This window comes from Copadichromis virginalis, linkage group LG18 (genome assembly GCF_057382275.1).
Source record: "Copadichromis virginalis isolate Kocher_CV1m ecotype Utaka linkage group LG18, C_Virginalis_male_GT1.1, whole genome shotgun sequence".
NCBI classification, from domain to species: Eukaryota; Metazoa; Chordata; class Actinopteri; order Cichliformes; family Cichlidae; genus Copadichromis; species Copadichromis virginalis.
In genome coordinates this window covers 13,979,810-14,004,583 of record NC_140635.1, presented here as the reverse complement: position 1 = coordinate 14,004,583, position 24,774 = coordinate 13,979,810, and the positions used below count along the sequence as shown (strand labels likewise).

The 24,774-nt window shown below is 44.8% G+C and overlaps 1 protein-coding gene across 1 annotated transcript in view; it reads right to left on the bottom strand.

The window, feature by feature from the left end:
* skila (SKI-like proto-oncogene a) overlaps positions 1–24,774 on the bottom strand; it is a 35,609-nt gene that overhangs the window by 8,525 nt on the left and 2,310 nt on the right. Inside the window, exons 2-5 of the mRNA XM_085439990.1 lie at positions 23,292–24,572; positions 3,904–3,996; positions 3,322–3,410; positions 1,228–1,370 (exon numbers count right to left, since the gene is read on the bottom strand). Coding sequence (XP_085296116.1) covers positions 1,228–1,370; positions 3,322–3,410; positions 3,904–3,996; positions 23,292–24,572 — 1,606 coding nt within the window. The remainder of the gene's footprint in view (positions 1–1,227; positions 1,371–3,321; positions 3,411–3,903; positions 3,997–23,291; positions 24,573–24,774) is intronic.

The window sequence follows — 24,774 nt, the reverse complement described above, 5'->3', positions numbered from 1 at the left end:
AGAGAGGGAGGGCGACAGCTTGGCAGTCAGACGTGGTGAAATAATGGCATACAGAGAGCATTCCTGTGATTCATCCTCTCTCTCTCTCTCTCTGTATAGACGTAGATTATATAAAAATATACAGTACACACACATCTCATTAATGCAGGAAAAACATGAACGCATACACATGAAAACACACACGAGGAGGTCATGGCCGTTTCCACCCCGCCAACACCGAGGTGTCCCCTGAGATACCACAGATGCATCTCTAAATAAAAGCTGAACTGCCAATTTGTCACATGACACTGCACAGCTGTGAATATGGCTCATTTTTAGGGCAATTTTGATGACACAAAAATGTTTGAAAACTACTGGAATAACCAAATATCGTTCATACTGAGTGTTTGTGGAAAGCGTTTATACGAGCTCTAGTTTGACAATTTTCAGCTAGAAAATAGTGGAACACAACTTTGTCAGAGATCACACTCCATGTAAATGTTTTTTTTGTCTTGTTATAGCCAAAAAATATGCACTGTTAAAACAGTCTGAATGTGTGTGTGTCTCCAGTCAGTTTTATGCTTTTTAATTAGTCAAACTCCAAGTAACTTTCCATCTTCATGTCTGACACCGTTAATTAAAGAAAGACAATCTGTGTACAGAAACTCTTCCTCTACCTGCCCACTCACGCTGGGTTCTGCAGCTAGACTCAGTGTCTCTGCAGATGTGCAGCTCTTATTAACTGCTGGAGATCTAAGGCCTGTTATTAAATGGATAAACTGGAAGCAATTTCCTGCCTTTTGGCCCATTATCGGCTCTGCCATTTTCAGCTTTTCACTTGAACATAATTACAGAGCGTCAGCTGTTGCTTTTAATTTCACAAGAAGGTCAAGTAAGACAGGGTATGATCTTATTTGTTGTTCTATTTGGCTGATTTGTATGGTTTCCAAAAAGCATGATGAAGTCAGATTATCTTGGCAGCTTTGTGTCGGAGGAAGTCACATCATCTCTGATCAGATTTTTCTTCTCGTTTACACGACAACAAACATGTTCCTGCTCTGCTTATCCAACATCAAATCCCTCAGGCAGAAGGCAACAATAACATGGTCACTGATTTATTTCTAATCCTAATTTGAAGACCAGATTGTGTGTTTAAGTGGTTATAGCATGTATGTTGAGCCATTAAAAAGCTTTACACGCGTCTTTGCTGGTTAATAATTCAGCTCTGCTGGGTGTATTATTACTGACCCATTGGCGGCTCGTCGTGGCCCAGCACTCTGCGACTGTAGTGGTGTTTGAGCAGTGCGCTCAGCATCTCGGGGCTCATCTCTGCCTCCCTTCGCAGTGACACATTGGGAGCCACCATCTTATCATATGTGTACATGTAGTAACTGGAAGAAACAAAAAGAGAAGGCATTTAAGCACTCAAATAAACATCATCTAATTTTGAATCAATTCACAATTTTCTTCATTAACACCAACATTTGTCTGGTTTCTAAATATGTAAGGACTGAATTAAGCATCTGTTCTTTGCCCTTTTATTCTAGGCATACAGGAACTAGCGCCACCTTTTACATAATCTTGTGTTTGAAGCGATGATCGTACCAACAAATTATTGACTCGGCAGCTACTTTAACTAATGTGGCGTTTGCTCTAGCCCAAAGTAAATGGACGCTGGGAAGGCTGCAGGAAAAAAAAAAATCTCTGCCACATGTTTACAGGATCTCAGCCTAAACACATCTTTTGCATATCACAAATGTTCAAGTAGTGGATGCAACTGGGAGAAAGAGAGATTGTGCTGTGAGATACTCCGAGGCCACTAAACCAACACTGTTTCATGATGGTGTGAAGGGAAGTTAAAGAGAGGGAGAAAAAGAAAGGAGGAGAAGAGAGGAGCTTTGAACCCCTCCCCCATCAGCAGCCCCCTCCAGACAGGGCTGAGGCTGGAACAGTGAACTAGGGTAAGAATGGCAGCTCAGTGGGACTCTGTGCTTCGTTTTCTTCCAGAGCAGACACACAACGCTTGGTCTGTCTGCTCGCCTGAATGAAAACCACTCCTCTACATGAAACGGCTCAGAAGCAACTGAATAATGTAAGCCTGGCTTGTATGTGACAAGTGTAGCACTAATGGATGTTTGCGGCGATCCAGATTCGACTTTAAGTGCTGCGGATGTCTGGCACGACATCCAACTGTTAGGGCGCTGCATTATTACCAACTCTGGGATGCAAAAGACACACTGCAAACTGGTCTTGACTGGTTTGTACGTGTAGCAATCGTGTGATGCTGACAGGTGACCAGAGCTATAATCCCTCCAATTTGTCTGGCCTGGAGTCTGCAGGCCTCCACGCAGTCAGTAAGTCACAGGCAGTCACATGTAGCTATGGCTTTAATCTGGGTCAGATTACTGTGAGCCACATCTAAACAAGAGCTGGTGTCCCCTGGGGATGGAGAGACGGTGGGAGATGCAGAGGGCTTGGAAACGAAATGAGGAAGGAGCGAGTGAGGGAGAGGAGGAGGAGGAGACGAGGGAGTGCAGTCACAAGAAATTAAAAGAAGAGGAAGAAACTGAAGCCAACACAAAACTTAAAAACATACACCTATAATATCTGGCAAGGAGAGTCTTATCTCTTCTCCGTGTTTTTACAGATAACACCAGGCCATCTGGCACAGATTCAGGTATCGATAAGTCCTTAAATAACTGCAGCTTTTAATTTTGTCTAGCACAACCAACTAAAACCATCTTTAAAGTGAATACCACTCGTCTCCTTCAGCAAGATTTAATAGAGTTCTCTACACTGGAAAAATAAAACAATGTGAGGGGCAACAACTGCTTCATTCATTGATTATGCAAGTTAATATTCATAATTTCAGACATTTCAGATTTTTGAACAAAGTCCAAAAATTTTTCTAATAACCAGAAAACTCTTCACACATGTTGATTTCCTGCTTTTCTTTTCTTTTTATATGAAAACACACAGAATATGTTTATTTATGCAGCACACAGTTTTAAAGGCAGCCTGCTGTAGGCTATTAAATTTTCAAAGATGAAACAAATAATCAAGGGAAGAATCTTCTTCATCTTGCTACATCTCTAAAACCACCAAATAAAAGTGGCACTAAGTTTGAGATGGTTAATTAATGCTGTTTATTAACAGGAAAATATTGTGATAATCATCATTTATTAAACCAGAATACCACACGCTCTCTGCTTTTCGACTCCGCTTTATATCTTTGTTGGAGAAATTTGATCTCTTTGGTGCAGTGGAGATCAGAAATATGATAGTTACAAGCCTCAAAGCTTTTACTGGAATAACTGACTTAGGGTTAATAAGGTGTAGTACCTGGGATGGACCAGGGTGGGGTGTCCTGGCTCCTCCTTAATTTCTGAGAAAAGCCGGTTGAACACAAGAGTCGGTGGAGATGCTTTTCCCTGTTGGAAACGCAAACAAATAGATAAATGTGGCACAAAACAAAAAAACAAACAAAAACAAAACTGCACATCTTCCATCCTCATATATTGATTGGTGAACAGCCTTCACAGCGCATTAGATAAATTATTACAAAAGCAATCAGATGCATGAACGTGCACACACACACACACAAATACGTGGAGAAAGACAGCGGAAGGAGAAAGAAATGTGCTGCACGTGGCGCTCTTGGAGCCATAATATAGTTAATATGCATGCATACATGTGAAAGGGGGATCATCCATCAGGCATCAGTTGAGACACTGGGCACGTTAGCGGGGGAGGGGGCGAGGAGCAGAGCAGCTTGGTACAACAGAGGAGAAGCATGCCGCTATGAATGAGTGAGCAGGGGGTGTGTCTATCAGTGGGGGGGGGGGGGGGGGGGTACCTGAGCGTGGAGGAAGGGGGAGGAAAGGAATGGGGGAAGGTATCACAGGGAGGGAAATGATAACTGACCTTTCTCGCTGGGTCAGCATCAGCCAACTTGTCGCTGGTGGAGCAGATATCTAACGAGGGTTTCCTCACCTGGCTCTCCTCCTCCACCACCTTCTGAAAACAGAAGGAGAGAGAAAGAGAGATGGTGGTTAAATAGACGAGCAAAGACACCCCAAGGTTAAATACAGCAGAGAGCGAGAGGAAGACACAGATGTAGTGCTGCACCGAATACATTTGTTGGAATAGTCTGAACGACTCAAAATGAGCATTTCCGTCAGGAGGTGTGAGAATGCGAGGAAGCATGCAGAGAGGAGAGAAATTACACCAGGCACGCAGACGCAGAGGGGGAAAGATGGAGACAAATGACACTCAAGATGTAAAGGATGGATACAAATGTGTGCAGAAGTAAGTGAACTAGCCTGAGCTGGCCATAATGCAGCTGTGAGGAAAACGAAGGCAGCGAGGAAATGGATAAACCTGGTGTCGCAGCCGAATGAGCCCGTAGTGGAAGGCCTATGACTAAAACAGGAAAAAAAGCCTAGCTGTGAGTCGACGCGGCCTGTTGCTACACGCTTCTGAGCGTGTCAGACATCGGCATACATGCAACGCAGCTGGAATCAAAACATGCGCTGTACAGGAAAATGTACGTTTGTGTTTCCTGTGTCAGCGTCATACCCTCAGAGGATGTTGAGTAAGAACTGCCTGCTGCCTCTAGTTTTGTCTATCTCACCGTTTCGTTTTGGGTTGAGGTTTTTTTTTTTTTATATCCAGGCCACGCTCGGCGAGAGGCCACAAGCTGATGTAGCTGATGCTTATCTGTGACAGGCAGGCCTGACACACATGCTCCGTGCATTTCACAAACATGGTCTACCTAACTGACAGGTAACAGAGACAGCAGAGGAACAACAATGCACAGCATCGCAATGCGAGCCGTTAGGGAGCCCACAGCGACCGACACACAGCAGATTGAGAAGGGAGATGCAGAGAGAAGAGAGATGGTAAGAAGAGGAAGGAGACGAAAGAAGAAGGGGAAGAGAAAAGTGTGAAAGCATCAATAATTGACTTAGTACCCGTTTAAAGCCCGCTATAAAACGTTTATCCACAAAACGCAGACACACAAGCTCTCAGTGAATAATAAACAGGCAGCTTTTCATCAGCTGGACTAAAGGATTTTCCTCTGTGCTGTACCGGCTAAGAGCTTGTGTCATTACCAGCGCTAAACAGCCTCAGAACAATGCCAGCAAATAACTGGGACAGCCACGTATTAGCCGCTTATCATTTATACCGGTCCAGCAGCAGCCTCATTCAGCAGCTTAAGCATGTATTATTTACAAAAAACACAATTATTCACCTGTTACATATTCCACGAAGCACACATGATCATTTTTATTTATCTATTCACCTTCTGTTTCGCTACCTAGAGAAGCCACAGCGTCTTTCTTAAAAGAATTCATGTGGCCCTCGAAGAATTGATGTGACACACGGATACCTCTAAATGCCATCTTACTTGCACATAACAGTCGATACCAACATCTATTTTTAACAGCAATTAATTCACGGCAAGTGAATGTGACCTGTGACTTTATGCTCTGTACCTCCACCTCAAATCACAACTTCTATATTCATCAGCAAAAGAAAACAAAAAAACAAAACTAGTAGTAGTGATTTGCATGAGAGTTTTTCTGAACTGTATGTAGGGGGGATAGTCCCTTATTTACAAGGCCATGCATGAATGAGCATGTTCATGCAAATGTTAAAAGGCTGGAGCCGTATGTGTGAGCCAGGTGTGGTTGTTAGTCTGTGTGTATACAGACGGGACCTCGATCATTTGTGAATGTTTATGGTTAGTGTGTTTTTGGTTTTTTCCCGTTTCCCCTTCCAGCACTGCAGCACTGAGTGGAGGAGGGGGAAGGGACAGAGTGAACAGCTCAGAAAGAGAGAGGGGTGACAGGGAAGAGACAGAGAGAAGGAGGACTGACAGAAACCACGATGTAACCACTGCAGTGGTGTGGCAGTGAGCTGGGTCTGTCCAATGTAAAGAATGGTGTGTGTGTGTGTGTGTGTGTGTGTGTGTGTGTGTGTGTGTGTCAAACACATACAGAGGGAGCGCGTGGGCCAAACTGATAGTAACGTCAGGTCATACAGAGGTCTTTCATCTGCTTGATCTCTACAACGACAGATGTTTGGCTGCTAAGACGACTGACAGCTCATTAAAGGCTAGGTCTGCACCCTCCTTTGTCTGTGTGTGCATGTGTGTGTGTCTGTATTTGCAAGGACCAATTAGACCTTGAGAGCGAGGACATTACTGGTAAACAAGGACATTTTGGCCAACGCTCATTTTGGGGCTGTTTGAGGGTCAAGACTGTAGGTTTTATGGTTAAGGACAAAGAACAGATTAAGGTCCAGGGTTTTCCCCTCATATCTGACGCCAACTAAAGAAGTCTGGAAATTCCACCAAAGGAAAATCACCAGGAAATAAATAAATAAATAATAAAATTTAAACCCATGGCTTTGCTTCATTAGTTTTGCTTTGTTTTCTAATTTTAAACTACTTATTAAACCGCAGTCGAAAAAGTATCCCAATAAATGTTATCCTATAAAAGCTCATAAGAATTACACCAAAAGGATTATAATTTGATTCAATCTTTCATTTGATCGAGTCACAAAAGTTTAGAAGCTGTGAATTCAAAAATTTAATACAAATCGCTAGGTCTACCTGCAGTACTTTTAGTGCCCACAGAGAGGCCGCAGGCCACACTTTGGCAATCACTGATATACAGTCTGTGTGACTAATGGTGGTTACAGGCATAGTCACCCTTCAAAAGGAAACTCCCAGGGTCTGGGTTTTAGTATAAATGTGAGAAACACCCAGAAAACACAGTAAAAGAACAAGGCTGCAGGTGGGCCATTACTTCTGTATGTTCTGTACCCACACACAGACCAAACAAACATGCACGTGTGTGCGCTACACTAATGGCTGCCTGTCGCTCCCAGTGACTCCTGCATACCTGACAGCTGACGGCTTAACGCCCACCACCCACTCACGCACACACGCACGCACACACCCCTGCTCATTATTCCTGCTGCTCTGCACTCTCTCTTCCTTAATGAATATGTGCCAGTGCAAACGTTTGCACATTTCGGCACTACTACCATTTTCCTCACCTTCCCACCCCCACCTTGCTTTATTAAAAACACACCAAACTGCTACTGGGTCCTAATCTGCAATAACGAAGTACCTCTCTTATCTGGGGTGCCTCTGCAACACACAAACACACAACTAACCCCCTTATGTCTCCAACCCTTTGTCAGGCTGAAGCTCGCCTTATGACAATGTGGATTAGCATTCCACACACTCACTCGGCTGAACTCTGCTCTGTTGATCCTAATCACCAGCAGTCTGCCTGCTGCTGCAGCTTCACGCTGGCTTGTCCCACCACTGTGTAGCTGGATGTAGCCGCAGCCATGTGAACTCACAGTGACCCATTTTTTCAGCATACGTGACATTTCTGCAGCAGACGCTTTAATGGAGTAGAAAGTGGTTTTTCTAATGTGTGTCTGTGTGTCTTTGTAAAGTGCCAGTAAATCAAACAGTAACAAGCGGCACTTTACTACGCAGGCACCCATGACTGTACATTAGCATGCACAGTCTGGCAGAGCAAATGTATTTAAGCGATAGCCCACACAGCAAAGGAGCATTTCAATGGGAGCATGGCATTCTCCTGTGAGCAGGGAAAAAAGAAAAGATGCTCTAACTGCGCATTTTTGCAGCTGGTTGAGGTTTTTGTTCATTTTTGCTAGAACCAAGATGAAGTAGATTGCATACCTCGCCACGTTGCCAACGAGCTGCTGCCTGACTGGGGTGAAGGCTGTCAACCTACAAAAGTTGACAGTGAATTTCTTCATACCTGAAGACTGCACTTCAGTTAAGTGAGTCTCCTTCAGCTCATCCTGACAAGACAACAAGCAGAGTCTCTTTTTCCTACTCTTGGTGTAATTTATATGAACCACATATGAACCAACGCAGACTGACACACACACACAGCAAACAAGCCCGAGGTCAAGCGCCACTCCACTCCTGTCACGTGGACCCACTAAATGACTGCTGTCTCAGTGCACATAAACACACGCGTGCAGTTACTCTTTGCTATAAATACACATCCGGTCCCCATACATGCATAATAAAACACACACCAGGCTTACCCCTCTAACAAACACATACACATAAGATGGAGCAAACTGGCACTTGCGGTCTCTGTTAGTTAACAAATCTCAGGAAAGTCACAGGTTACTTCAGCTCAAACTTGCACGATAAGCTGACAGAAAACCATTTCAGGAACTTATGTAAAAAGAAGTTACAGCTCATTTCCAGCTCCGTAAACTCTACTGGAGTAGGTCTGCAAAACTCGCAGATCAAAATAATCTCTGTTTATCTTATCACGAGCCTCTCACTGAAATAAGCTGTATTAACTCCTCCTGACTGGCTGCTCATCGCAAACAGAAGGTTTATTTGGGCTTGTGTGCTCACAGCAAAAGCCATGTGAATGCGTGACGACAACAGAATAAAATATACCCACTGTTTGACAATATACAGAGCCAAAAGTAGAAAATCCTACCTGAAACTGAGTGTTTAGAGCAGTCTGAAGCCTGAGCTTTAGGCTCGTAGGGATTATGTGCACATACGCTGACCTCATTATTTCAAAGTCTGACCATGTTTAATATGGGTATCCAGCTTTGTAACAGCATATACAGAGAAGAAAATAAGAAAAGCGTAACGTTTCACCTTTAACCTCCTAAGACCTGAACTCTTCCACGGCATGCATTTTTAATTTCTCTTTGATATTTTGTGACCTGATGAATGTAAAGACAAAGAATTACCTGATTTTTTGGTTTTACCTAATTTTTGTTTCTAAGAAAAATGAGAGCCACATATGAGGATATTTATTTAAAATTTCGATAGAACAGTAGCAGTATAATGTCCTCGTAAGTGGATATCAGGCCCTTGTAGAGCAAATTTGAGTATTTTGGTCTAAATACAATAATAATAAATGTGATGTCCACATATGTGGACGCCAGGTCCTAGGAGGTTAAAGTAAACTGTCCCTTTCTGTATTACTGAAAAGCTTTAAAAACAAAAAAGATGCATTACATCATTTTGAGTAATATTTCTCACCATTTTCTAGGAAAGAACAATTACTTGTATTGCAAATAAACATTAGCTGCAATTTTATTACTGAATCCCTTCTTTGCCTTCATTATAAATATTTTGCTCTTTGTTCAGAGAAAACACTACAGATGTGTTAAAACTTTAAAAGCCTGCCCAGGATATAAAAAGCTCATACAAACACAACAGCAAGTCTTGACACGCCTGATCTTATCTAGGCCATAATAAAGAGTGGGCAAGCCTTGATCTGACCTTTCATCCCACAGCAGCAGTGTGTTTGCGTGTTTTTAAAAACCCTTCTGTGCCCTCACACACACGCACAGCTGGGAACCACTCTCTTCACATCTGCTGAAACCGTGACATCAGTTGCTGGGTATGAAAACTGAAAGAAAACCCCAACGAACACCACAACCCATTTCAGGGGACATGAACGTAAGTGCGTCCCCATCCTCCAATCATTCATGTGCCTGGCATTCAGGAGAGGAATGGAGATGCTGAACGGATAGCAGCAGCAGGAGGAGGACGACGACAAAATGATGCAGCTTATTCTCCTTTTTCCTCTCAGAGGAGGAAGTGAAAATTGTGTGTGTGCGTGTTTCTTTAGGCAGTCAGAGAGGACTAGGAACACACACGTACGCAGACACACTCGGAGAGACAGTCACACCCTGTCTGTTTCTAGACCACATCCTGTACTGCTGTAGTCGTCAACTGTGTCAAAGATCGAGCAAGAGATACATTGTTTTATATACACTTCCTGGCTGAACTGCAAAAACAAGGCACATTTATTTATCTCTGTAAACTCAAAAATCACCAAACGGCTCAGACTTTTCCACTGTTTTTGATCCTTTAAGTAGGTATGCACAATGTTTAAAGTAGTGTCGAGTGTTTTTATTCACTTCATTTCCCTGTTGTGTTCCAAGGAAACAAAGATGTGTTCTTTACAACAAATAACTGACATATATTAAAATCGTTCAGCTGTACGAGAGATAACCATCGGCCACGGGGTTCTGGCTGATAACTGTGCATCCATAGTTTTTAATAGATCAAACAACATACTGTGCATTTGGGAAAATATAGAAATAATCTGTGGTTGCAGCAACACCACTTTCTCTGTGCAGCTCCCACTCAAATCACAATTTTTTATATCCGTCGACCTCCGCTGTGGTTTAGCCGCTTATCCTTTTGCCTGCAATTAAGATCAGACAACTGTACGCTGGTCTTCTGGGTTTGATTTGGGTTTTACTGGGTGCTCTGGTGGTCCCACCTGGCCCCCATACATAGACACAGACGCTGGAGGGTTTTATATGGAGGTCTTAATCCAGTAAGCCATTTATCCACGGACTGGGAGCCACACTTTGTTTCAGCAGCCAAATCAATAACAGCCCACAGGGGAACCAGGCAGCAAAGTGGGGCAATTAAAGGAATACACTTTTAGTAGAGGCTCTGTGATTAACTCACCATAGTGAAATGAGATCACTTCGAGGTCTGGCTGTTTGGTTCCTGACAAATATCAGTTACATTTTAACTTGAGATACTCGGGAGATTGCTCAACTAAATTTTTCATTCACTTTGGCACTGCAACGGCAGATAAGCGGGAAAGAAAACAGAGCAGGGCACGCATGAGGACAGGTCTGACAGGTGGACGCTGAGACAAACAGGTGACAGAAGGAAACAGGAAATAAAAAAAGGGGGGCAGCCGAGACAAATGAGGAGAAAGAACGACAGCATGTGACTGCTTGTCTGTCTGTGCCTTCCCCCAGACACGCACACACCTGTTCCTCCCCCTTTCCAAACACAAAGAGTAAGACTAAAGCCAGACAAGCACACTGATAAGCCAGACCAGTCATGCTCGACAGACACACACACACACACACAGGTTCATTCCCAACTTGTGTTTGGCTTCGGGCCTTGAGTACATTTTTGCGCCACAAAGGCACTCTGTCTAGACAGTCATCACATGCACGTCAAACACACACACACACACACACACACACACACACAGCTTTTCCTCTCCCTGACAACATGCTGAACTCCTTCCTCTAACAGCTACAGTTCCAGTCAGCCATTTTACAATCCACACACTGCAGCCTTGATTGCGAGAACAAATGGGACCCAGTGGAGAAACGGTTAATGGGCAGTCTATGGCAGAAAATGAAGCGAGTTATAAAAGCCATCTCTCCCCACTAATAAACGCACAATCTACTGTCCACCGACTGTAGCTTTACGGCAGACGGGGGTTTAATTTGGAGAGCGGCAACACTATTTCTCTGGGATTCTTCACATAAAAAAAAAAAAAGTTACAATTTTTCTCAAAAAGGCACCTCTTGAAGCTCTCTCGATCAATTTTTCTATTCATCTCCCTCCCCCCCTTTCTCCGTTTCTCATGTTTCACCGTCAACTCCCAGGCGGCAGCTTCCAGTGTGTGTTCAAAGCAGTGTATGTGGAGGGTTGTAATGATGTTACCTCATGAATGGACAAATTGTCTGACTGGAATACACTATGTAGGCTGCACAGACTAAGGTAATCCCCACCCCCACACCTCACATACATACAGCCCCTATGACACTGTATATATTATTGTAGAGGGTGAAAAATATACTTCTGGTGAAAATGATTAATTTGCCACTGACTCTGTGGATAAAACCAGTTTTCCTGGGTCAAAATGGGAGGGTGATAGCTGACAGAAAACTGGATTTTTCTGTAATTGTATAGCCCCAAACAACCTGAAATAGTTTAATCGACCAATCCATAATCAAAAAATACCCTGAGAAACAGATAAACCTGTAGATATCTACCTTTCCTTTTACAAGTGATATCTCAACGTTTTGGGCAAAAAGGACAGCTCTATTTTGCTCATTTTCAGCTCTAGTCTTATTCTTGGACTCCACTAGAGTAGCTTTGAATGAGTCAGTCTTATACTGCGTGTTGGTAAAACACATCAGTTCAAGTGTCTATTTTTTTAGCTCCTTTTTCGCTAGCTTTAAACCAGCTTTCTTCTGATTGGCTGCTCCCAGCAAACAGAAGGTTTGAGCAGTTGAGCATTTAAAGCAGTTTAAAGTTTAAAGGCTGAGCATTTGGCTCACAGGGATTACATGCACAAAGTTCATAAATTGAACATTTAGTCATGTTTATTGAGCATCTAGTACTTTTAACAGTATATATATGAAAAAAAAAAAAAAAAGGAAACGGCTCGTAGGTCAAACACCTACAAAAATGTTTGCTGGGTTTCAAATTCTCACCTTTGAAAAAGGTGCAGTACATATAAGAAATCCCTTTGAAATCTGGCACGGTATGCCATATATAATCTTAGCATCCCCAGAAGAAATGATGAAACACACTCAAAGGCATTGTGTGGTTGTTATCCACAGACATTGCATCAGTGGCAAGAAGTACAACTGCATTATGTCACTTGAAATCATCAGCCTGCACTGCAGTGATTAATAGTGATGAACAGACAGTGTGTGTTGCTAAATAATACAATTTTAGCCATAATCACACAGCTGTTTTAGAAAGGAAATATGATTCAGCCTTGTAAAAGAGAGACTGGCTGTAGCATTCGGAGGAAGATCTATGATATCTGAAATGTAATTTAGTTGCTCTCCCTGCTGCAGAGAGACAGAAAAACATTAAAAACAAAACTCCAACCAGGTTCATGTCACGTTCAGAGCAATATTATGCGAGTGTGATGGTTCTGACTCCCATCTACTCAAGGTAAGTCATTAGATTAACGTGATGCATTATAGGCCTGTAGTGAACGTGTCTAGTAACATTCATCCTGGAAATGAGGGTGTGATTTTTTTATTTTTTCTAATCTTCACCCGACTCAAACACAGAGGGCAAACTGAACGCACGTGAGCTCACCATCACTAGCACAGCAGCTCAGTGCGACACGTTTCCTCTCCAGGGCCCACACCCACCCCCACCCCAGTACGTTAATTATGAAAGCTGTTGGGGGCTCACCTAAGTGAGTCAACCAAGCCAGGAGCCGCAGACATATGCGCACGCGAGTGAGCAGACATCTGATCAAACAGCGGCTCCTTCAAACAGCAAAGGGTAGGAGGATGACGTCGTTTCTGCGAGCAAACTGTCGCGCACCGATGTGCACGCAGACTCGAGCAGACACACTTCGTTCTCCCAGGAGGACGCAGCGACTGAGAATGAGGCCAGTGGGCCCTTGTCGTCTCTGTGGATGACTGTACTCATCACGTGAGCTTTACTTGGGCCTGTGTGTGTGTGTGTGTGTGTGACAGAGATTTAACATCTTTAAAAACCAAAAGAGAAACTAGAGAAACGTGCCACCATAGGATGCTGTGCAGAGGTAGGTTACTAGTTCAAATCTGCAATTAGGGACAAAGATGCACACACTCTGCTGTTGCCATCAAAAAACACAAATCAGCTGCCTGGTTTTCTATATAAGGGAACTTGGCTTACTATTCATATTGGATGAAACAACTCGGGAGTGCTTGGAGATAGAGGGGAGTGAGAGAGCTGCAGAGAGGACGAGCGTTGCTAAGCAGACTGAAAGCTGAGAGAGGCTGTCAGTAAGCCAGCATTGCACTGCTATCACTACAGAGAGAGAGAGACAGAGAGAGACAAAAAAACAAAATGGAGACACTGCCCGACCCTGTTTCTTTGCAATGAATTACACAGCACCCACTGAAAGGCCTCCTAATGCATGCTGAAGACTGCTTCGAACAGCCGTTCGGTAGCTAAATAGGAAACAATCCTGCATTAATTTATCCCAAATTGTCATTTGAAGAAAAGTCTGGTGAAAAATAGAAACAAATACACTTGCCCTTTTAAGAGGGAAGCAAAGGCAAGTGCCTCACAGTGAAGTAGGTGTTTAAATGAGAGGTTTAAAGGTTTTACTGCAGGAGTCGCCCCTGACTAAAACCTCGTATGCGTACGTATCGATCTGCGGTTTGTTTACTTCTTGCTCAGTTGTAACATGGAATACTGCAGTAAATGTCAGTGCTTGGCTGGCCATCGTTGTCTGCAACAAGGCCAGAGGAAGGCGGGTGGGAAGGAGGAGGGAAGGATAGGGGGGTGGAGAGACATGGAGTAAGGAGGCTATCCCAGTCGCTACAAACAGAAAGCTCCACCTGGCCAAAACGACCCGCAGGGTAAAATCTATCACAGACACATGGAAAAGCAGACAGTTAAATCCAAACTGGCCCTAGGTCCTCTGACTGTTCTGCAGGGAGCTCCGGTCTCATCCATATTACATGCATGAGCTTGTTTGAAGCCTCCACTGCTCCCTCTCTGCATGGGCAGCTTGGCTTTGCTGTTTGGGCCCCTCAGGCTCGACACCCTCTCCATCTCTCCCTCTCCCCTTCATACAAACACAGCTCCCATAATGCAAATCCATCAGCTCCCGTCACTCTTCCTCCATTTTTCCTCACAAGCTCTGGCTTTCAAAATAACCTTCCGAAGACCTTTGCAAAATTTAAATGTTCTTCCTGAACGTGGTTCACTGAAAAGATGAAACCTGCACATAGAAATCCTCCCGACATTTGGCCAAAGGCTGCTGTTAATTTCCACCCTGTCTGCACCAAGCTTCATGTACCAGAGCCTATGATAGGTGAACTCGATCGCCAGACTTCCTTCATTAACACACAAGACACATTCAATGTCTGATGCAAGGTCTGACAGCAGTCCAAGAAAAGCACAGTTGGGATTGGCAAATCTCATTACGGTTGAGTCAGAGCTCTAAGTGAACACACCTGGGTGCAGATCAAACAGACTGAGTGAGAGACCAGGGCGGTGATAAATCTTTGTCCTGGCTCCACAGTGACGCTGATGAGTGGAGAGCAGACCGCAGCACGGATGGAGCGCCGTGACTCACGCTGCAGGATAGGGTTGGCGTGGTGAGGGGGAGGAAGTGGCTGGTTTCTGGTTGGGTTTGTGTGTGAGAGTCTGGCTGCTTCTCTGACTGAGTATGACCCTTTGACTTCCTTTAAATCACAGACTCCGCACTGTGTCATCCAAACACTAGCCTGTGCTTTCATCGCTCTAATAAAAGATATCACGCAAACACATTCAAAGCCTGTGTCGAGGCTTCTGTCATCCAGCTCCGATGGCACAAACTTTGAGAGTTTTGGGGTTTGAAATTTCAGAGTCAGCCTTCGCTCCTCTGCTGCTTTACAGAATAGAAAATGAGGCAGATTGGATGTCTGCCAGAGCAGCTGACAGAAAAAGGCGACCTTGCCAAAAGATTTGCCATCGGTACACTGTGAAGGCTAGAAATCTTCACTCAGCGTGAGTCACTCTTACGAAGAACTGCTCTGCTTTCGGACTCATCTGGAATCAGGATGCGTTTCAGCCAGCACATTTTGATAGTGATGACAGAGAAAATTTCTGGCATAACAAAGTGCACTTGTCACAGGAATTGGTTAAACTGTAGCCAGACTGTAAACCACAAGGAACTCGTCAGAAGATAAAGTCAAGGGCAATAAGTCTCCATGAAGGTTGAGCCTCCTTTAATAACAAAGTTGTTGTTTTTTTTTTTGTTTTTTTTACATGAAAGCCCAAAAGAAGAGCTGAACACGCAAAGAATAAGTGTCAAACCTTGTAGACACGCCACTTTATTGCTCGGTGGCGATGGAGAGACTTTTCTCTTAGCTTGCGTGCAAGGATGCTGAAGTGCACTCCAAAGCCCCAACCCATGCAACCCTTAATTATGCTCCCATAGCTTAAGTATACTCAAATAAAAACCCATACTATACCTTTTATGGATGCTGTTAAGTAATTAATTGCATCTGGAGGTCAACAACCTCAAGGACTGTCTGCTACTTAGTTTAGGTTGTGAACAGTTGCAGTGGTGCTGTTGGAGATCCAGAGGGAAATCCAGATCCAGGAGTCCTCCATTTACAGTATCTAGATGAGCTGGTTTGGACCCCAGGAGGATATGGTATAAAGAAGACTGTATGTTTGCATATCTAGTGGCTTAAGAAACATCCCAGAGATGGATGAGTCCCATGAGTGTCGTCACTGCAGGTGGGAATAGCGGAGAGATAAACACATCAAGAGAAAATGGGAAGAGAGGAGACTGGGCAAAGCTTAAAATGTCCCTTTTCCCCATCCTTATTAATGCAGTCCATTTCCCAGTTGTTAACTTCACAGATTTGCCCGGAGCAACATCACCCAGGCTCCTGGAGAGAGGAGGATTTACAGGGTATTAGGGCTGCCACAAACGATTATTTTGATAGTCGACTAGTCACCGATTATTTTTGCGATTAGTCGACTAATCAGATCATCATCCATTGGACATAAAACGTACAGCTTATTGCACCAGCAGCATCTGCTCTTATATAACTATCATTAGCTTACAGCTTTAAGTGTTTAAGGTCTGTGCTAACTAAAAATAAAGAAAGACAAGATGATAGTTTATTAAATTTGAATGAAATTTGCAGATTGTTTCAGTGAAGTTTAATAAACTCCTTGCTATCTAAAATATAACAGGACACCGGAGTATATTCTCGAGCATCTCACACTTCTGATAATCAGCTGTCTGCTTGACTTTATTCAGCTGTGTAAAAACTATAACTTTAATCTCAGCCAAACCGATTTACTCAGGAACAAATAAAATACAAAAAAAGCCAAACAATAACATTTTTAAGTTATCTAAGTGACTTATATATCATGTTTAACCTGAGTAGCGAAAGACGGCGGTGGGTTTGAAAACGATTTGCCGGGAGTCCGGTGTTCTCACGGCGCTAGTGACCTAGCCCCCGGCTAGCTATCGAGCTAGTGGGTAACAGACGTCTCCGAAAACGTCGGAGCGCTTTTGAAAATATGCGGTGTCCTGATAAACTGAGCAGATATTTGAGGTTTACACAGCTACATTCTCGCCTGAAAATATGTTAAATGTTTATTTTGTGACCCATAAAGAATAACAAGAGTAATAGTAAAACTAAGTAGCTGCCGCCATTGTTGGAAACTGAGCTGGGCTGCGCTATGAATTCTGGGACAGAGCTACTTCTTCTTCGGGGTTTAACGGCAGCTGACATCCTTGTACATGCAGTGCTGCCATCTTCTGTTTCAGTCCGTTATTACACTCTTAAATCCTGCTACTTATTCCTGCGTCTTTTGTGATCTTACAAAGCTTCAAACGACGCGTCGACTATTAAATCAGTCGTCGACGATTTTGATAGTCGACGTAATCGTGACTAGTCGACTAATCGTGGCAGCCCTACAGGGTATACAGACTGAAAGACTTCTAGAGCAAGCGGTTCACTGTGCTTCAATTTGAGACTCCAAGCTTAAGGTCACAACAAGGCATCGCAACTAGGTTCAGTTTGATAGAGGCAAATGGAGAGAAAATCAAACAGGCAGGAACACACTTGTGTGGAAAAAACAAGTCGTTACCCATCAGGGAAATAAATGGGGATTTATTAGTCAGTATTTCCCCCTGCTTTTCACAGAACTGCAGTACGCATGACTGATATGCGTTTTGGCCAGGATTGCGGTTGGCAGCCCATTGGGATTCAACGACACGCCTTTGATATCCGTTGTTTATCTGCTTGTCTCGGAGATTGGGGCTGTAGGAGAAACTATAACACTGCCCATATGCCGGGCGTCTACGTGTACTGTCTGATGTGTACATGGTGCTCCTATGGAAAGCGGCGTCTCCGGGGTTCTCCATTTATATCTTCATTAATCACCGTTCCCACCGGGAGGCCGCACAGAGGAGTCTTTCAAATGCAAATGCATTCTCTCTACTTGCACACAACACACACACAGCCCCTTTACAGTATACCCACCAGCGTAGCAGCTCACAACACGCACAACCTGTCCGGCTGTCTTTCAGGAAGACCTGACAGTGGACAGTTAATCTTCTCGTCAACTGATCGATTAATTAATACCAAAACTCCTCATTATTCTGTTTTCTTCTAAAGCCAACTAAGCAAACGAGTCAGGCGTGTTTTGATCCAGAAACCTCTCTCTGCTTGCATCTTGTTTGAACTCGTAGCCCCACTATTCTCACTTTGTTCTCAATCTCGTTTTCCTCAGAAGCAGCAAACTGATCTGGCGCCCTGAGGGGGAGCGAGCAAGAGCGCAGTGAACATGCAAATAGGCCATCCGTCGAGGCTTCTTTTAAAAGCCCGCAGGACGTTTAGCGGGGAGGGGCTTGGCAAATGTGTTTAGTCTGTGTGAGTGCTGGCAGACGTGGCAGAGGCTCCGCTGTATCTGGACAGACCTGTCTGTGCTGCCCACTGCTGCGGCAGGCTCATGTCAGGCCCGGAGCAGCACAGTTTCCTCTTATTTTTACTTTATTATCCAAAATAAAGAGCAGCAGCTGTTCCAGCCCAGTGATGGTACATTTCTAAATGTGGGGCTGTGGTGAACGGCACAGGCTGATGAACTGTGGCAGAGGCCTGTGGTCATGTGAAACCTAAAGCTTTAAAGGATGATTCTTATCTATTTCAGACAAAGACTAGGAAGTAATGGTTTGGGCACTCCTCCAGCGAGCTGCAACTCTGTTATAGAGCTATGATATTGGCACTGACCTGACGATGACATACCAGAGGCCCCTCAGCTAAGCCCCTCCTACCTTGAGAGGCCCCTTTTAGGCCTTTTACAACAGGCTGCAAACATGGGCCAAGGCATGGCTCGTTATACACAGACTGTCTCCCACACCAAACTACATACAGGCCTAATAGACTGTAGGTTAGTGTGGGCCAGCGTCCAAAAAGCGGCCGTGTATTCAGTATAAGGGGACAATTGTTCTAAGGAAAATGCACAAACAGACAGAAATATGTGTATGTGTGTCCTTCTTGTTAGCTGGGGAAATACAAGCTAGCAGGCATGTGATTGGCCAATAAAGAGGGCTGTTACAAGCAACATTTGAGGTTGAGGTTAATTTCACGTTGGAAGAAAGGAAATTTGAGGTCAGAGGCCAAACCCCCCACCCCAAATAAATAAATAACTAAAAAGTGGAGCAGTTTTGAGTAAACCATATTCAGGGCAACGTGTCCTGGCTCTAACCTCACATCCTTTCATAGCCTTTACTTCTCTTATTTGCTCAAGTTTCTTGCCCTCAGGCGGTCAAAGATACCGTGTTGCCCGATGCTGCTTCAAATGAATGCATGCGACAGCAGAAGCAGTAGAGAAGTGAACTTGGGACACTGATTCGCATGTCTGAACACAGACAGGAACTTATGTAACACTGGCTGTGCCCTCTGTAAAAAAAAAAAAAAAAAAAAAAAAAAGTCTGCTCCTTTCACTCTTCTTGTTTCCTTCTTCCTCCTTCTCCTCTTGATGCACCCTCCCCTGCCACCCACCCCCACTCTATTCAGTGTTCGTGTCACCCGGCAACTCGCCATATCCATCAAGGAGACCCGATCAATAGGCGCTGGCCTTTCTTCCCCATCCACCTCGCAGAAGCGCACAAGTGGTCTTATTGCTTATGTAATGATTGACTTATCGGGTCATTTGGCTGCCTACTTTGCTACTGTTCGCCAATTGGGGCCAGGGAGGGGGCATTGACTGTTTACGGATACATGTGAGAACGTCTGATTTGGGAGAAAGGGGGTAATGGTGAGCAATGGGTGGCAGCGTGAAGACCAGACTGCGGGTCTGAGGGCAGGAATCCAAGAGAAGGCAGGCAGTTTGAATGTCGAGGGGAGGTAGATGAAGAAGGCAGGCGCAGCGAACGATTAGCATGCTCGCCAAAATCCAATTAGACACCGCCCAAGAGAAAGACTGACAAGCAGACAGACAAACAGCCCAGGAGACAGCCAGAGAGTGCAGCTGCACCGGTCTGCGGTAATGAAGTCACTGGTTTCCAAATAGCAAATAGAGGAAGCCAGAAAGATGCAGCTGTCTGCCGTCTGTGCCGCAGCCACTGTGTCAACCCGGCCAGGGAGACAGACAGAGGAAGGCTGTTCTCTCCGTCTGACACTTCTGACTCGGGGCCAGCACAACGCTACAAACAAGGCTGGGGCAAAAAAAAAAAGGAAAAGCAGCAAACTGCTACACCCACCATGTTGGGGCTGCTCATTAGCGTTAGGAGACAAGCCCAAAATATCAAATCAGATTGCTTCTGCTCTTTCCTCTCTCGCTTATAGTGTAAAAACAATTTTTAGTAGCATGAGCTTATTTACACAATACATTTGAAAATGGCTTTAAAAATATGAGGAACCATTTTCAGTCTAAAGAATGAGCGTCTGTAACAAACCCTGAGGTCAAAATGAAATCATTGTCTGTCGAATACTAAAGTGACTCCGGTGATAAGGTTTCAGCTTGTTGCTGTGTGCGTTGGTTGTGTCTAGTAAACTGTTTACACAGCAGGGATCAGTAGACAGGCTAGCACTGCCTCCAGGCACAAAGCGCCTTTATGGAGCGCAGGTCCTGGAGTTTTTAACTGCACCTTTTTAAGCCAAACAGTCCGAGCAGGATTTGGGACTGGGGGGGACTGGGGGGGGATTCCAGAAAGCTCCCCTCTTGTTTTCTATGAGGTCCCAGAAATCTCTGTTAAAACTGCTTGTAAATGTGCACATTGACACTGTGTGTAAATAAGGGACATTGGGTAACAGTATACATTTGGGGTTAGACCAACACGCACGAAGGCGAGCCATCTTTCTAAAAAGAAGACTCAACTATGAGCTTGCCTGCCTGGCCGTCCACCAACTGGGATGTGGAAACTATGAGTCACGCAGCCAGTGCGGTGGAGGCGGCTGGACACAGAGAGTCTGGAGGATGTTCAGGGTGAGAGACACGTCCGTCTGTTTCGCTTCCTGTTCAGTTAACGCACACTTTCATTACAGGAATACACAAACAGAGAGTGGCTGAATGTGAAGGGAGAGCCCCTGTGTCCTGACTTCAGTACGAGGTCATCGTGTTCCTCCGGTCACTGACCTTTCACACACTCGTAAATCTGTTCAGGAGGGAGTGGTGTGAAGCTTATACTAGCATCCTCTATCAAGTCACCTGCTTCCTGGACACTCTCATGCAAACATCTTTCCAGGAATTTTAGCCATTTGTGACTTTGTCTGTCTCTGTCAACACCAGCATAACTGTTACATAAAATTTCACCACTGCTGTTAACCCTGCAAAAACCATTTCCACTGAAACCAAAACCCCACAAACACCATGTTCTGGTGTTTGTGGGGTTTTAACTAGAACAAGAAAATGAGAGAGAAAAAAAACAAACAAAAAAAAACTTTGACTGAGAAAAAAATTAATTAAAAAAAAATCACCACCTCACAGAGGAGACAGCACCTGAAACTGTGGTGAGACACATGCTCCAGAGGGCCTGGCAATGTGTGAGTGTGTGAGACAGAGAAACAAAGATGTGTCATACTGGCCTACACACACACACACACAGGGGCAATGTGTCTCACACATAAACACACACACCACTGATACTGCGGGACTCATCAGCCTCCTCGACATTAGGTACATGGTGCAGTAGTTTGTGCGCTAGTTTCCCTCTGAGCTACAAAAATGTCTCTGGCTTTCAGAAAGAACGTCTGTGGCTTCCAACATGCATACCGGCTGGGAAGAAGCGAGACAGGAATGTGGTCAGGACGCTGGGCGAGACGGTAGATGCTATTTCCGATGCATTCGCAAAAGGCAAATAATTCCTCTGTCTCGCACACATAAGTTGTGTGTCTTGAGCCGTACAAACCTCACACTCTGCACAAACTCTGCTCAGTCTTGCATGCAACCAGCTGCCAAGTAGTGACATATAAATCCTGACAATGACAGCTAACTTCACCAAAAACATGCATATAGATTTGCGTGTGAGCTAACCAGCCATTCACCCAGAATACAGTGCAAACCGGGGTAGTCCGCTGTGGTCACAGAGAGGTCATGAGACGACATAAACCAGTTAATAGCAGTGAAACGAGCTGGAGTTTCTCCCCCTCCTCCTCTTCTAAACACTGACCTTTCAATAGGATCGCTGCCCTTGTGGCTTCTATATTGCACTGGCATGATTTTTTTTTTCTACACAGCAACTTAAAAAAACAAAAAAAAATACATAGGAGCAGTAAAAAAAAAAAAAAAAAAAAAAAAAAAAAATCACAATCAAATCAAATATAAACCCATTCCAAAGTGCTGGGAGTGACTAAATAAAGCTAAGTGGTCTGCTGAAAGTTAAAATAAGATAAATTTCTTTTAATAAATGTTGCCAGTCAAAACTATAACGGAAACTAAGCTTCAATTAACTGCACAGCCCTGCTTAACATTGGTTGATGTTCCACTACTGAAAGTGTGGCTTTCAGTACGTGTAGACTGTTCCAACATTCATTTTTTTAAACCAGCCAAAAAGCTCCTAAGCTGTGAACGGCACGAGATTTCCTTTCCATCAGCCATTATCTCAGACTGTGCTGAAAGAATGGAGATGAAGTAAACCTGGGTAAACTGGCCAGTTATTAGTCAGTAAAAAAGGGACCAGCTTATTTCCTTTTTAACTCTGTTTAGCTACAGTTAGTTTCCAGTGTGGGCTTCCCTGTTTCAGTTTAGTTTTTAATAGTTGAAAATGTTGGGTTTCAGTTTAGATTTTATTCATTTTACTAGTTAGGTTTATAAAAATGGAGGGCTTTTGCCATGGGCATCTCTCTCAGAAGTACAAATTAGATATTACAATATGAATAAAGCACTTTTTGAAGGCAGCTGACTCGGTCCCATAGACATGTACCCTCATACAGGTAGGTTCCGATACCAAATTTGACTAAACAATAATTCAAACTAAACATTTCCTCTACAGTTAGTTGTAAGTGCAATATTGTGTCACTTAGTTTTCTTTCTTTTCCCTTTAAAAGTCTTTGTTGGCTATAATAACCTTGGTGCTGACAGATAACTCCAGTACCAGAGTTTCAGGGTTGCTTCCTGAGCCTCGCATATTGGCCTTTTGTTCAGTGACATTCCCACCGACCTCCAGGTGACCCGGAGGACAAATGATGCACTTCCCCTTCAGCTGTGGCCAGCTGGCCTAACTTCGTCTGATCAGACCTGCCCAGGCAGATGTCACCACCTGTCCCAGGCCTCAGACACACACACTAGGTCAACACTGGTTTAAGAAAACACCAGCCATTTTATTCAAATGAGCCCAACACACAAAACACAAGTCTGGAAGAGGGCAGGACAGAGGACGTGTCAGCTAGACAAACAAATATGGAGACTTTAATTCAAGAGAAAAGCTTTCACCGGTCAAACAGCAGAATGGTGATGAATGAGGATTTATAGCAAGCAAAGACACACTCAGCTTACACGGGTATCACTAAACAGGTGCACTTACTTTGTCTAGCGACCTCTTGAGCTGATAGTGGAACTTCTCTTTGACTTCGTCCAGCAGCTGCTTGAGTCTGGGCTCCTCCGGGGTCCCCTGGTACTTTCTGGCAAGCTGCAGGTAGCAGGGCCACTTGGCTGAGTCAAAGCCCCAGTGGCAGGTCCTCTTATCAGGTGACTTGTGCGAATGCATGACAAACTTCTGCGGTGAAAAGAGCAACTGGCACTCCACACACTGGATGCAGGGCACCTCGGGCTGGGTGTAGAACTGGGGCACAAAGAGACCCTGGCACTTCCCCAGACACTGGTGCTCCACCTGGAAGCTGGCTTCACTCTCCTTCAGGAGGCCCTGGGCTGACAGCTTACCGCTGGGGTCAGCAGGCAGGGCTGCACCAGGACGCAGCAGAGCGTTGCAGAGCCGCTGTGCATCCGTCAGTGTAATGAGGCCACAGGAAGGCGCGTTGAACGGCAGAATGCCCAGCACCTTTAGGATGTGCAGCTGCTCGGCGTCACAGCGAGAGCAGTAGACGTACAGCTCGTCGCACACGGTGTTGATCTGCTGCAGTGAGAAGTCGCGGAGCACGGAGTTGAGCACCTGGGGCAGGCAGAGCCGCTTCTCGCCCCCAACAACGAAGCAGGAGATGGACTCTCCCTCCAGCAGAGAGTGGGTGAGTTCAGTAGAGCTGTCGCAAGGAACCAGCAAAGGGCCCCCTCCCAAAACAGGAGGGGAGGGCAGGGGGGGCATGCCGGCCTGGGAATGCTCATGGCCCGTACGCGCAGAGAAGGCAGCCGGGCCCCCGAGGGAGCTCTGACTGCTGAGGGTGAACTGGGCCAGTGTGTGTTTAAGCCCAGGGCTCAGGTCCAGGGCTTTAGTAGAGCCCATAATGTGCAGTTCAGCCCGGCCTTCCATGTCCATGTCACAGTCAGGGCGTGGGTCCTCAGTCTGCTCCCTCTTCACCTTGGGAGTTTTGGGGAGGGAGGGCAGGGAGTCCAAGCTGCGACGCTTCAGGTTGATCTCCGCCATCACGCGCTTCTTGATGGGCGCGTCTTCCAGCCGCTCTCTGTACAGCCGTTTCATGTTGCCCTTGAATGAGGTCAAGTCTTTGAAAGGGGTTTTCAGGCTGGTCTGGGTGCTGGCCATATCTAAGCACAGGGTTATTGTCGTTTCTGCGAGCTGACCAAGTTCTCGTATTCCTCTGGGTCTCTTTTCCTCCTTAACTCTTCTCAAATCTTCTGGCGATGAGACACATGCATGATCGTTACTGAAGATTTCTATCGTCTGATCTGTTCCCTGAGCATGAAAACACAAGGAAAAAATAGAAATAAAAAATTAATCACAGTCTTTTCTACCTTTCCTGTAGACAGATGAACAAACTGAAAAAATATCTGGAGCATTAAAGGTTTAATGGTGTCCCTGCGGGGTTGTTGAACAAGTCATCGGCTGTCAGCTTGGCCCGCTATACCAAATGGCCATTACCATACTTCACACAAAC